The sequence below is a fragment of the Papaver somniferum genome, unplaced genomic scaffold, assembly GCF_003573695.1.
Source record: "Papaver somniferum cultivar HN1 unplaced genomic scaffold, ASM357369v1 unplaced-scaffold_154, whole genome shotgun sequence".
NCBI classification, from domain to species: Eukaryota; Viridiplantae; Streptophyta; class Magnoliopsida; order Ranunculales; family Papaveraceae; genus Papaver; species Papaver somniferum.
In genome coordinates this window covers 5,230,231-5,244,130 of record NW_020624820.1, presented here as the reverse complement: position 1 = coordinate 5,244,130, position 13,900 = coordinate 5,230,231, and the positions used below count along the sequence as shown (strand labels likewise).

Here is a 13,900-nt window from a genome sequence, read left to right as displayed (position 1 = left end):
GCGTCCGATACCGGTAATATCGCGGATAATACGGGTTAACCAGGTCCTGGTCACACAATTCAGGGGCTTGAACGTCTTTTCTCAATCCTGAATTATGGCCACGTGCACAGTAACGTCCGTTAACCGTTTCTCGGAAAAAACGGGACGGAAAAGTTCAAACGATGGCCATTAAATATATAATGAAAAAAATGTGGGTATTTTCTTAATTACATTTCCTCACATGGGCATTTTATTATAAACCCCTATTATTATATGATAATGGCAGAAACACCCTTCATAGGAAATCAAGGGACGCCTACCTCCATCTTTCTTTCTTTCTTTTCCGTCTTAAGAGTTTCTTACAGTTCTCTTTCTCTCCAACCGAAGCTACAGGTACACCTCTCTCTCAAAATGGGGTTTCATGATGAACTATGAATTCAACTTTGATCCTTAAAAGTTGATAGAAATTCGGCATCTATGAAATTCTTAATGATAGAATTTAGGGTTTAGTTTAGTTTGTGTCCTACGACATTCATGATTCTCAGAAAAGATCACATTTGAATCTCACAAATCCCATTTCGTTAGTTTGTGTCCTATAATGTGCAATCGAAGTTATAATCTTGATTCAACTTGTATCACCAATATTTCGAGACCTATAGTAAATTGATATACTGATACTCATCACGCTATGATGAAACTAATTGCATAACCAAATGTTTATAATCTGTGAACTTGTATCATCCATATTTTAAGTCCTTTAGAATGAGCCGAATATTTGTGATTTTGGCCTGATTGTAATTTAAGTTCATCAGCTTATTTCCTGTGTCCTTGATCTTCTTCATGATTATTGATGGTAGCTTGAATTTCTTTTAAGGTTCTTCCCTTTGTTTCAGGCACCACCCTCGCTATGAAGATAATAGCTAGTCCATTGATCAAGGCATATATCGTAAATGTACCTGAAAGCACACACAGTTACAAGTAAGTTTTTCTACTCTCCTAATGGATATATGATTCTTGTCCTAGGAGGCCAAATTTTGAAATAACTCCCAACTCGTGACATCCAACTTTGAGCCATCAGGTGATTAAAATCAGTTAAACAATGACTGGGAATTTTCTTGCAGAATCTTTCAACCAAGAATTATAACAATAATCAGTTTAATTGTAATTGGCTGTTTTACTTAATTTCCTTGCTCACACGCTGAAATATGAATAAATGTTGGTATTCTATAGATTGAAAAGAGTAGTTACCGTAAGTGCTCCAGCTCATGAGATAGTTGTACGTATAGGAAGCCACCCATGTACCAAACCAACTAACTAATGTTGCTAAACTTCCTGCAACTCCCTTTACATTTATCGGGAAGATCTGCATGAAAGATAGAGTAATATCTGAGTTTTGGCTTTACAAGCTAAAGGCGTAAACATTTTTTTTAAATGTCGAAGTACCTCAGACATTACAACCCATGGTACTGCTCCCATTCCTACAGCGAATGATCCTATGTACACCTGAATTAAGAGGGAAAGATGATTAACCTAATACCTCGGCTACAAATAGATTTACTTTGCACAGTGTATAGTTCTACCAGTCTTACCAGGATTCCTGTTACAGTAAGTGCTGGTACTGCGTCGAGTAGCAATTCATGATCCTGATTTCTTTAAGTGGTCAGAATATGAAGAAAAAAAGTTTAACATGGAAGATGGGTTTCTTGTTGTACAAACTGTTTGGTAACTACCTTCATAAAGAATGCAGCTCCAGCTAGGAGGCAACCTAGAACCAGACCTGTTGCCGAGACCTAGAAAAGAAAAAGAATTCAGGGCTAATATTTATCTCTAAAGGTATAGTATTGTGATGTTTTGTAAGATAGCATTAGTGATTTGACACCTTACCAATAGAAGTGCTCTTCGTCCAGCTCTATCTATTAAACTTTCACCCAGGGCGGTAACGAAGATCTGCATAAAAGGATAACCTATATCGTTAGTGGACGGGAAGGAAAATATTCATATTTGTGAAAGGGGAGACTGCAAACCCGAAGAATGGCACAGATAGTTGTTCCAAGGTCTGGTGGAAATCCTGAAATGATACAAATAGTAGTACCAATAAAGAGTCAAAATACAAAGGTCGAAGCGATAAAACTGGCTGGAGGATTTGCTGTACAGAGCATATATTGCTACGTAATTAAGTTACCTGCAGAAACAAAAGTTTGTCTTAGGTAGAATACGACTCCATTTATTCCTCCAAATTGTTGACAAACCATTAATCCTACTCCAATCAGATCATCAATCGGAAACAAGAGTTGAATCAAATTTCCGGGTCCGTCGAGAGTGAGTAACCAAAATAAAATTTGTGCTTGTGAAGTTCAGTATGAGATATGCAAGAGAGATGCTTACCGCGAATGAACGTAAATATCTTATTTGAAACAAGTCCCTTAATTTGGCTTGTGGGAGTTATTGAAGAGATTTTGTACAATCCTGACAAACCACAAAAAATCGCCATTTCATGGTTCTTCACATTTACTTATAGATACCTCTTAGAATTTTCTTATGCTGGGAATTTAGGATTAAGACTAACTTGGATTTCAGCTGCTTCACTAGAAGTATCAGCTTCTTTTCCCCGAAGCTGTTGTAGCGCTGCTTCAAACTCTTTTTGTTTTCCTACTTTCACCTGCATATATATTTTTAGCTAGGTATAACGAATCATTTCGCCTTGCTTCCAACACAGAATACACAAGAAACAATCTCAGTAACTATCATTCCTCACCAGCCATCTAGGAGACTCTGGAATGAAGAGAAGACCCACAAGCATAATGGCACAAGGGATTGATGCTGCAAATCAATTCACTTAGTCCATCTTCACAGTTCCACCCTACAGAGAGGTACATTTTCTCTGTTATTTATAACTAAATCCTTGAGTAGCTAAGGTTTTTCGATTTTACAGAATAATGCTAGGTTGCGCCATGGTAGAAGTGGTCCTATCAAAAATGAAGTAGAAACTCCGCAGGAAATCATAAGCTGTTGAAAAAGTCGAAAGTAAGTAAACATCTCGTTTGTATCATTTCTCTTTTCTATATTTATAATTTTTATCTTTCATCTTACTAATTTTAATGATAAAAATGTCTGCCAAGGTCTGAACCTGATTCAATATTGTCAAGGCTCCTTGAAGATTCTTAGGTGCTATTTCAGCTATGAAAATAGGTACCTGTTTCATCCATTTGCTTGTTATGCTCTGATAATGCTTATTCGATCTTTAGGTTGGACTTACCAAATAAAATTATTCGATATTTAGGGAACTAAAGAGTGCACCATGTAGGAAAAGACTCCCATTCCATATCCCGTAGCAAGTCTTCCAACATCGAGTGCCAGTGCGTCCTTTAATAAAAGGTCAGGCATGAAAATAGTAATACAGAAGCTGATATTTCTGACTAGCTACTTCAGCTTAAGAATCATTGGAGATAACCAACCTTAGCAAAATATATGGAAAGCCATCCTGTAATGCAAAAAGCACTTGACATTCTCATTGCCTGTTTGCGGGAAATCAAATGAAGGAACCATTACTTCATAAGAGGGTCATACTACCCTCAGAACCCATAAAAGGAGATGGATAAATGACTCGAGTACTGAGACCTTATTATTCTTACCCCTTTTCGACCGATGAAATCAGCAATTGATCCACTTGTGATTGCACCAACCATTGCACCAATAGTCAATATAGAGCCAAATACTGAGTACTGAGAAAAGAATAAGCCATTTTTTTATAAATTGAACTTGTAAAAGTCCATATAATCATAAAACGGCATATGTAAAAATACAATTACCCACAGCTTATTTATCCACCATTAGTCATAATTTGATACCATTTACTTGTTCTGTTACCTATGAAAGAGTTTTTTGTATAATTAGTGTGTAACAATAGTATTCACCTAACAGTCTGCTGACTTATTATCTTAACTGTAGTTAGGTTGTTTTAAAAATATTTTCCTTCTTTCATCTGAATGAGTTGTTATCAATCTGTACATCTGGAAATTCATTCTTCAGCTATTCATCAGCCAAATCATTATTTGTCTTCCTAGCTGTAAAGCTTATTTTGAGTCCCCTGTTATAGATTGCAAAAACCCCATCATCAATTTCTAGAAATGAACATTGAGTGGCAAGTTTGGATTCGATACTTGATAATTCAGTGACCTATCACGGTATCACCTATGTTTGAAACTTGTGGGCATTCTCATTCTGACCGATCACAAAACAATCCAACAAAGAGTTTTATGTTTCTTCTATCAAACCTCTACGAATTCTAAAGATAGAGTAGTAATTTAGGCTATTTAGCATTAGGAAGGGAGGAAACTTTTTGCAACTCAAACCTCTGCTAGAGATAGATTAAGCTCCTCTGTGATTGCAGCTTGAGTAGGTGATGAGTACCCTACCTACAAACACACACACAGTCACACACACACAATGAAAAGACTTGCTCAGATGTACATAGAGTAAGTGAAGACTCCCGAGTTATGTGAAATACTTACACGTACCATACTCAAAAGAGCCCCAAATCGAAACAAAAGTGCTGAAGTATACCATCCATAGACTTTCTTTGTTTTCTTTCAATAACCCACCTTCAACTTGTGTTTGTTGATCTGAAATACTGTTTGTTTGCTTGATTATGAACGGTTTCCTCATCGCTCCATCCATATTGCTGTTCTCACTATTTTGCTATACACTCATATGACAGAATGAAGAAGAAGAAGAAGAAGACATTGAGATTAGCGAAATTGCTGCTTATATAAGAATTAAAGAGAGTCAGTAACTGTCAAGACTTTCACGTGTGTGTACGGACACATAGTATTCTTAAAATATAATTGAAATGGACCCCGACTGATATACTCCAAGCCTCTTGTAAGACATCATATGTGGAAGTCTTGGCGACAGGGGTGAGCCATTTTGGAATCATGAATTCTTGTGGGTGAATGCAGTCCCAAGGGTTAAGAGGGGTGGATTCCGGTTTCAGGTAATTTTTTACGGAATACAGTTGATATCTGTACATCCCAGACATGTATGGCTGAATATGCCCCACGTTTGGAGTAACCTTTTTGAATCTTGACCTACTCATTGTAGCTTTTTGTACACCCGCTGTCTTATGAAATTGAACAAAATTACTGTATGAGTTGGATTACTTTTAGGTAGAATATGTGGCTTCTGTCTGACCAGTACTGCTGCTTTGGCAAAGGCTCTTGGTCTACCACAAAGTAGTGTACAGTGGTTGGGGTTTTAGTGTTGTATTGTTGTTATAGCAACCAGCTTAAAATGTCGTTTCTTAATCAATGAAATAATATCTCCATGGAAATTGATTTGATATTGCTGGGGCAGGAGCATTGGGTTGTTCTTTGTTGTATTCTTTGTATTAAATAGATATAGTTGGGCAGTGGTGCATGTTTTTCTTATCCTTTTTGTTGAATAACATCATTTCTTGGTGATTAGTGTCTTAAATAATTGATTAAACTTGTTGGGGTGCCATAATCAAATGCAAACATTATGGGTTCCGTTCCTTATAAAAATAAAATTAGGTAAAAGTATCTGTTTGAAAGATTGTATGATATGAAGTCACATAATTGAAGACAGGACAGGAGTTGAAGATTGGGTACAAAGGCAACATATTGGTTTGATCTTTTCTGCTTTCTTTATTAGATTCACTGGGCCAACTCCACTACTATCCTTTGCTGAATCACCACCGGAAATCTAAAAAGTGATAAAATCAGGGGTCACTGATTGCATTCTCAAGTTCATATGTAACTCCGCACTAGAAGAATCCGTGCTTTAAATAGTTTAGCTTCAAAAATGAACTCTTATCTTCAAAACAAATAACAACTCCACAGCATTCTCAAAACTATTACTAGGTTTTTTAAACAACAAATGGAAATTGAGCCTACAAACTCGATGCACATTCAGATCTAGGGTGTTAGATTAGGACCGGGCGAGAGGCCGAGTTAGATCCGGTTACTTAGTGGTACTTTTTGGATAACTGGCTATGACGCATAAAATTTCGTTCTAGATAGCGTCTTTAGTAGAATGAGATAAATCGGATCCTCCACCTTCGAATTTGTTCATGAAATTAGCCGAAGCTTTTCTGTATTGCGAAATTAATTCATTCTTGCAAATGAGCAATTAGTATCTGTCACATTTAATTTACATGTCAGGTACTCTAGTTAAACTAACCTTAACCCATATGATTTGTCGATTTGTGGCATATAAATTCATGGTCTAAATCGGGAGCAGATGATTAGAAATGCAAATGATCCATTCTGTTAGTTTTGATGATTATTGTACTTACCATACCAAGATATATACTTCCTCCGTCCCACTATTAAGTGATCTAGTTCAAGTTTGCACAATTTTTTAAGACAAGTAAGGGAAAGGAGTATATTTAAGCATTTTTTATAATTATACCCTTATGGATAATAACTAGTAAAATTTTGAAATGATTTATCTCTCAAACTACACCAAGGGTGCTCGCAAATTTTATACCATTGAAAAACATTTTAAAACACCTACGTAGCGAATATGAATATGCCTATCAAATTATGCATATTTCTTATAATCAGTGAAAAGTATAATTTTAGAAATATCTCCTTGTTTAGTGATATTTAGTGATATAGGTCACTTAATAGAGGGACAAAATCTAAAAGTAAATAGGTCACTTAATGGTGGGACGGAGGGACTATAAACGGAATCTGAAAGATTCCCACCGATGCCAATGCAATTTAAAGTGAGCCTAGGGCACAATTCAAACCTAACTGTGGCTTTAAGCACAATTTCAAATGCCACTCGGTTAAATAGACAAAATCACCTCCATCTTCCAACGGAGATGGAACCATCATTGGATGCCTACGTATCCTCAATAGGAATCAAACCCAATCGTAGTTCTCTTAAATGACCTTGCTAGAAGACCTCCACCAGGTTCATAAGAACCTTTACCCCAAATAGGGCCTTTCACCAAACTGGGAGGATGTGGATCAATTTCAAACAATGTCGAACTTGATCCCAGATACTACTTTAGTCAACATATCAGTTGGATTGTCTTTGGTATTGATCTTCACAAGTAGAATGTCTTCTTCTTCAAGAATTTATCTCACAAAGTGAAATCGTACATCTATATGTTTGGTTCTAGCATGATGCACTTGATTCTTAGCCAAATAAATTGCACTTAGACTATCACAATGCACAAGCAGTTGCTCTTGCACAACTCCTAAGTCATCTAGCAAACCTTGTAACCATATAGCCTCATTAAATGCCTCAATCACTGCCATATACTCCGCCTCCGTAGTTGAAAGCGCCACAGTAGACTGCAAGATTGATCTCCAACTTACTGGTGCCTCTGTGATAGACACATTTATGTGTCTAATATGTCTCAATTGCATGTATTGTTAGTGCTCGATCTGGTATTTATTTTTTTATTTTATGTCTTTGTAGGTATTTTTAGAGAAATAAGCCCTTGCGGCGAAATGGGCTCAAAAAGCAGTGTTTTACACCCCAGAGAAAATTATTAAAGGCACCCCAGAAATGCAACGGAAGCGTCCCAGAAATGTGCCGGAGGAATCCAGAAAATTTACTATTTCCACCCAAAAATTACTATTTCCATCCCAATTGTTATTCGCACCCCCAGTTTGGATAGGGGGACACCATCTTCTTCATTTCAAATTTCAAAATTGGCGGGAAAAATTGTTTATCAAAAGGGTTGAAGTTTTGATCATGTTCTAGGGAGATTCAAGTGTTGAAACTCATTGGGTTTGTTTGTTTTGTCTCAACAGAGCTGGTAATGGCTGTGGTTTATACCAGAATTGGCTAGAGTGGTGGATTTAATGTTTGAATGGGTTCTCGGGTTTTCTTCCTGCGGAAACCCTGATTAGAGAATTTGGGCCAGTTTGAGTTAGATTCGGTCACTGGATTTGGTTGATTTGGGACTATTTGGACCAAACAGGATTGATATGGGTCTTTGTTTAGACTAAATATGGCTGGAAACTCGAGTTGAAGACATCAGGAAGACAAGATAAACACGGTGTTGAGAATATGGGTCGAGTTGAACAGAGAATATCACGGGAAATATTGTGTAGCTGGCACTCCTGCACGAGTTTGATTCCACCAGGACTCTTTCTAAACGTGTTTGGAGCGTGGAAATCCCAGTTGACGCGTGAAACAGAGGAGAATAAGGAATTATTTCCTTAAAATGGAAGCCGGAAATATCTTTGATCAAGGGAAGATTATTTGCAGTTATGCAGAGGTACGATCGGTCTGGTGTGTATATAAAGGCATTTGAGGGGCAATACAAGGGGATGAAGAGTTAGGGGAGGACAGAGAGCGTAGAATAGGAAGTTGCAGAGCTTGTCTCTGCTGCTGCCATTAAAGGAGAGAACGGAGAACTATAGACCAGCGGAAGCAGTCGTTCAGTCTACAGAAACAACGACTGTCATTCATGGGTCGTAGTTTTTCAAATACTACCGCACTTAATAATTATCGTTCTTTGTAACGGTGTTTGATTTTTTTATAAACGTTGCAAACACCCGATTTTCATTATTTTCTCCTTTTCATCATTTGTACACCTTTTTGAGCAATGAAAAATTCCTTTGAGCGTGTTTCCAATATGCGGAGCTAGAACCCATCACTGGGACAACGGAGGAAGTAACTTTTCATGATTGTGGTAAATGAATTAATTCTTTATACGACTTTTTGTATAGATTTAATTGTTTAATGATTTCTATTAATTATTTGTTATTTTGTCTGATGTCGCATGCTTAGTTTAAATTACTTTTGATGCGTCATACTCACGACTTACAGATAATGTTTTAAGAAATCTAGTTTTGGCAAAGAATTAGAGTCACAACTTCTTTTGTTTGAGCTATATTGTCTAGAGTTAATGACTGAACCACAAGAATATGAAAAGTAGTGAAATCCTGCGTCCTAGTGTCTCTTCACCATTGTTAATATTTTTGTATATATTTATTTTCTATTAAGTCTAAAAAAATTATCCTTCACAAGTCCGAGAGTTTGAACCTCATTACTACAACCACAGAAAACCTTCAATCACTCTGCTACGGTAAATACATACCCTGTAATTGAACGTCTTTTGTCCAAATCACCAGCATAGTCAGAATCCACATACCCAACACACAGCTGATTGTTACTTCTATCCTTCACAAACTCCAAGCCAACATTAACCGTACCATAAACATACCTCAAAATCCATTTCACAACATGCCAATGTCCCTTACCAGGACAATGCATATAACGGCTGACCATACTAACTGCATGTAAAATGTCTGGCCATGTACATACCATCGTATACATCAAGCTACCAACAGCTTCAGCATATGAGACTTGGGCCATATACTTTTGCTCTTGTTCAGTAGTGGGAGACATACGAGCATTCAACTTAAAATGAGTAGCAAGGGAAGTACTTACAGATTTAGTTCCTTCGTATAAACCAAACTTCTGTAACACTTTCTTCAAATATGCCTTTTGAGACAAGCAAACTTTACCCTTCTCTTTGTCACGTTGAATCTCCATGCCAAGAATCTTCTTAGCTTCTCCCAGATCTTTCATCTCAAACTCAGATGACAACTTTTTCTTCAAACTATCAATCTCTTTCTTGTTATTCGATGCAATCAGCATATCATCGACATACAAGAGCAAATATATGAAATACCCATCACGTATCTTCTTAAAGTATACACAATGGTGATAGTGACTTCTTGTGTATGTTTGGCATATCATAAACTGGTCAAATCTCTTGTACCATTGTCTTGGAGACTGTTTTAGCCCGTACAACGATCTCTTCTGTCTACATACACAATCTTGTTTTCCAGCAATCTTGAACCCACTCGGCTGAGTCATATAGATTTCCTCTTCTAGATCCCCATGTAAGAACGTCGTCTTAACATATAGATGAACTAGGTCTAAATCATATTGTGCTACCAAGGACAACAAAATACGAATTGATGAGTGTTTTACCACCGGAGAGAACACCTCATTGTAGTCAATCCCTTCTCTTTGGGCATAACCTTTTGCAACTAACCTTGCCTTGTAGCAAACTTGATTCACCGAAGATCCTTCTTTCTTAGCATATACCCACTTGTACCCTATGGCCTTCTTACCGTTCGGAAGCTTCATAAGAATCCATGTGCCATTCTTGTAAAGAGACTCCATCTCGTCCTGCATTGAACCTTCCCATTCTTTACACTCTGCACTACGTACAACTTCTAAATAGGAAGTAGGAGTACCATCTTCAACAACTGGTAATGCATAAGTAATGTAATCATTCATCCAACCAGGATTCCTGGTTGATCTTCTTGGTTTGCTGGTTGCTATGGTTTCCGTGACCGTAGCTTTTATATCTTCTACTGACTCTTGTTCCTGTTCCTCAACAGCGTCCTATCATTTGGAACTTCAGTAGATACTTCTCTTGCGGACCCAATGTCTTCAGAAGTATTCTCAACAGATACATACTTAACTGGAATTGGCGGAGTTGCATCAATCTCCACCTGCTGCAAAGGCTCACTAGTACTGGTGCTTCTGTTCTCCACCTGCCGAGAACCCCAAGACTTTACCATAGACATCTCATCAAATGTGACATATCTACTCATGAATATCTTCTTCTCAACTGGATTCCAAATCTTGAACCCTTTTACTCCATTCTTCATACCCACAAAGATTCCTTTCACAGCATGGCTATCAAGCTTGTTTTCACTAACATGATACCACGCATGACAACCAAAGATATGAATTGAGTCATAATCATAAGCTGGTTTACCAAACCATTTCTCCATAGGAGTTTTACCTTCTAATGCAGCTGATGGAAACCTATTAATGAGGAAGCACGCATACGTAACTGCCTCAGCCCAAAATGCCTTACCTAATCCAGCATTAGATAACATACATCGTACCTTCTCCAGCAAAGTACGATTCATGCGTTCAGTTACCCCATTCTGTTGCGGTGTCTTCTTAACTGTGAAGTGCCTCTTTATCCCGTCATCCTGACATACTTGCAAGAATGGATCACTCTTGTACTCTCCACCATTGTCCGAACGTAGTACTTTGATCTTTCTGCCAGTTTGAGTCTCAGTTGCCTTTTTCCACCTCACAAAGATTTCTAGGACTTAATCCTTATGCCTCATGGTGTACACCCATACGCGCCTATAATAATCATCAATAAACGACACAAACCAATGTTTTTCTCCCAATGATGCATTCTTCGGAGGACCCCAAACATCTGAGTGAACATAGTCAAGAACTCCACTAGTATTGTGGATAGCTGTGCCAAAGCTTGTTCTTGTTTTCTTTCCCTTAACACAATGTTCACAAAATGCTACTTGCAGGCAATAACACCTTTCAACAAGTCTTGTTGAATCAACCTATGCAACGACTTTTCACCTGGATGTGCAAGTCTCATGTGCCATACCTTTGTCTTCTCGGTAGCTGCACTCTCGATGTGTTCAGAAATAGGCACATCCCATGTTGTTGTACTCCCAATCAAGTAGTACAAGTTATGATGACGTGTGCCCTTCATGATTACCATAGATCCATAGATTACCTTTAGAACACCATTCAGCGACTATCTTATAGCCCTTAGCTTCCAAAGTTCCGAGTGAAATCAAATTCTTCTTTCTGGTAACTAATAAAAATGATGATGTTTTGGGGTTTAACAACAGGTTATTGACTATTACGACTTTGGACCGTTGACGGCCTATTTATCTGCAAATTATTTGGATCGATCCGTCAATCAACTTCCTGTGAGCACATTCGGATAATGTTCAGTCATTCAATAATTTCATATTTTACGGTGTCAATCTTCAGTTATGGCTTCTTGCATAATGTGCCACTGGACTGGGTACATATAACAGTATCAGTGCCTTCTTGGCCATATGGACTGGTTATTTTTTCTTATCATGTACAAGCTAGCTCGAAGGGGACATTTCAACTAACTGTTTAGTTATGGTGATGAATTTGCAGGCCGATCCATGGGTGATGCAGTTGTTAGCTGTGACCTGTTTTTCTCTAGCTGCTAAAGTGGAGGAAACGCGACGCCCCCCATCTTTGTATTTACAGGTTAGATATCAAACATTAATTGACTACAAAACATATTTTTTTCCTGTCTCTAGCAAGTTTCTCTTGCATATACCTGAATGCTAATTTTGATGAAAACGTGCACGCACAGGTTTGCGAACCGAAATAAGCCTTGAACTGGAGAATGGTATCAGTGACACCTTTCTCATTCATAGACTACTTCCTTACAAAGATCAATGGACATAAGCCTTCGAGAACTTTGATCTCGAGATCGTTTCAGCTTATTCTAAGCTCAATTAGAGGTGCGTTGTCTCTTGTTAAAAGTAAAACAAGTTTATCAATGAAATATAGCCGGTTTCATAATGCTTTGGAAATGATTTTAGGAACGGAATTCTTGAACTTTAAGCCTTCGGAAATTGCTGCAGCTATAGCAATCTATGTATCATCTGGAGGAACCCTGGCAGTGGATTATGCATCAACCATATCTTGTTTCATTCAACATGTAAGAAACAAAAAATCTCGATCATTCTTTCTTTGTAAAAAAAACAGAAGCAAATGATCGAATTTGTGAATTTTCTGGAACAACTAAATTTATTTATTATTGATTTTTTTTCTGTTGTCTACAGGATAAATTGCTAAAGTGTCTTGAGATGATCCAAGAAATGCAATTAGAATGTGTCTTTTTACAGAATGAAAGTTCCTCGCTGTCATCAGTCACTCAAAGCCCTAATGGGGTGTTAGATGGTGCTTGCTGTTTTAACTACTAAGAAAATCATGACTTTGATATTTTGTTGTTACAATTAGGCTGACTCCTTCTACGGTTCAGTTGTCCATAGCTCCCGATGCCTACCCCTCATCAGGTGTCTGAGTTCTATTCCACATGCATCAGTTGTGTCTCCAGAAAACACCATAAGAATCCTTAAGATTAGTCCAATTCCTGCAATATTTGTTGTCTCGGCCCTGTCTTGGTTTCATTTTTGTTTGGGATATGCAAGCTGATTTGAGTTTATGTAAAGTGTTTTTTTTTTGTTCTTGGAAATAACCGAAGTTTACCACCATCTTGATCTTTATTTCTTTCACAAAACCTGAAATAATAAAACTTCTATAAAATAATATGCTTGGATCACCCTAATCCTATTATTTTAACGTGACTATTATTGTGGCGTCACATTCCTAGTGGGGCTTCACTTGGATTCTTAGTGTCCAAAAAAGAGGTTATGGGATATCCTAACACATAAACTATATGTCTAGATTACCCTTGAACTAAAATAAAAAATTTAAAACCTAATTTTTTCTATTCTAATTCACAGAAAAACTGCTCATCTTCCTTCTCAGTAATTTCAATTCAACTTCAATTCACTTCATCGTTGCGATTACGTCTAGGTTCGCCAACCGTAATTTCAGTTTTTGAAGAACTTACGTCCAGGTTTGGATGAATTCAAACCCTAGAATTATGGTTTGCGTCCTGGTTTCTCTTCATTCCAACCGTAGAAATTGAAATCACGTCCACGTTCCTTTTAATTCCAACCGTAGAAAATGAATTTACGTCCAGGTTCCTTTTAGTTCAAACCTGATTTTACGTCCAAGTTTGGATTGATTCCAACCGTAGAAATTAGTTTTACGTTCAGGTTTGGATTGATTCCAACCGTAGAAAATGAATTTACGTCCAGGTTCCTTTTAGTTCAAACCGTTGAAATTGATTTTACGTCCAGGTTTGGATTGATTCCAACCGTAGAAATTGGTTTTACGTCTAGGTTTGGATTGATTCCAACCGTAGAATTTTATTTGCATGTAGTTTTACGTCCAGATTCCTTTTAATTCCAACTGTACAAATTGATTTTACGTCCAGGTTTGGATTGATTTCAACCGCAGAAATCGGTTC

The 13,900-nt window shown here is 37.5% G+C and overlaps 3 protein-coding genes and 1 long non-coding RNA gene across 4 annotated transcripts; 2 read left to right on the top strand and 2 right to left on the bottom strand.

The window, feature by feature from the left end:
• Positions 1-196: 196 nt before the first annotated feature.
• LOC113336881 lies at positions 197-5,315 on the top strand. Its single transcript, XR_003354040.1, has 6 exons — positions 197-372; positions 873-957; positions 2,696-2,849; positions 2,912-3,003; positions 3,099-3,168; positions 4,697-5,315. It is a non-coding gene; the product is annotated as an uncharacterized LOC113336881 (long non-coding RNA).
• Positions 531-2,874, bottom strand: LOC113336879 (sugar transporter ERD6-like 7). The gene is made up of 10 exons (XM_026582572.1): positions 2,735-2,874; positions 2,365-2,638; positions 2,162-2,236; positions 2,004-2,047; positions 1,864-1,926; positions 1,710-1,769; positions 1,569-1,622; positions 1,423-1,482; positions 1,228-1,342; positions 531-935 (listed from the first exon to the last, which is right to left on the bottom strand). Exons 2-10 carry the CDS (start codon positions 2,468-2,470, stop codon positions 793-795), a joined length of 720 nt encoding a protein of 239 aa, XP_026438357.1. The 5' UTR covers positions 2,471-2,638; positions 2,735-2,874; the 3' UTR covers positions 531-792.
• On the bottom strand, positions 3,162-4,690 carry LOC113336880 (sugar transporter ERD6-like 7). The gene is made up of 5 exons (XM_026582573.1): positions 4,491-4,690; positions 4,332-4,394; positions 3,612-3,701; positions 3,435-3,494; positions 3,162-3,342 (listed from the first exon to the last, which is right to left on the bottom strand). Exons 1-5 carry the CDS (start codon positions 4,497-4,499, stop codon positions 3,256-3,258), a joined length of 309 nt encoding a protein of 102 aa, XP_026438358.1. The 5' UTR covers positions 4,500-4,690; the 3' UTR covers positions 3,162-3,255.
• A 6,887-nt stretch (positions 5,316-12,202) lies between the features above and the next one.
• Positions 12,203-12,785, top strand: LOC113336782 (cyclin-D3-1-like). The gene is made up of 2 exons (XM_026582458.1): positions 12,203-12,520; positions 12,645-12,785. Exons 1-2 carry the CDS (start codon positions 12,203-12,205, stop codon positions 12,783-12,785), a joined length of 459 nt encoding a protein of 152 aa, XP_026438243.1.
• The last annotated feature ends 1,115 nt before the right edge of the window (positions 12,786-13,900 follow it).

Bases quoted from the DNA above. Each gene is read 5' to 3' on its own strand.
- LOC113336782 (XM_026582458.1), top strand. From the start codon at position 12,203: ATGGTATCAGTGACACCTTTCTCATTCATAGACTACTTCCTTACAAAG. The intron at 12,521-12,644 runs GTAAGAAACAAA...TGTTGTCTACAG, and splicing joins TATCTTGTTTCATTCAACAT to GATAAATTGCTAAAGTGTCT.
- LOC113336880 (XM_026582573.1), bottom strand. The intron at 3,495-3,611 runs GTAAGAATAATA...TCCCGCAAACAG, and splicing joins ATTTCATCGGTCGAAAAGGG to GCAATGAGAATGTCAAGTGC. The intron at 3,343-3,434 runs GTTGGTTATCTC...CTTTTATTAAAG, and splicing joins TTTCCATATATTTTGCTAAG to GACGCACTGGCACTCGATGT.
- LOC113336879 (XM_026582572.1), bottom strand. From the start codon at position 2,470: ATGGCGATTTTTTGTGGTTTGTCAGGATTGTACAAAATCTCTTCAATA. The intron at 1,770-1,863 runs GTAAGGTGTCAA...TTTCTTTTCTAG, and splicing joins GACGAAGAGCACTTCTATTG to GTCTCGGCAACAGGTCTGGT. The intron at 1,623-1,709 runs GTAGTTACCAAA...TAAAGAAATCAG, and splicing joins GAGCTGCATTCTTTATGAAG to GATCATGAATTGCTACTCGA.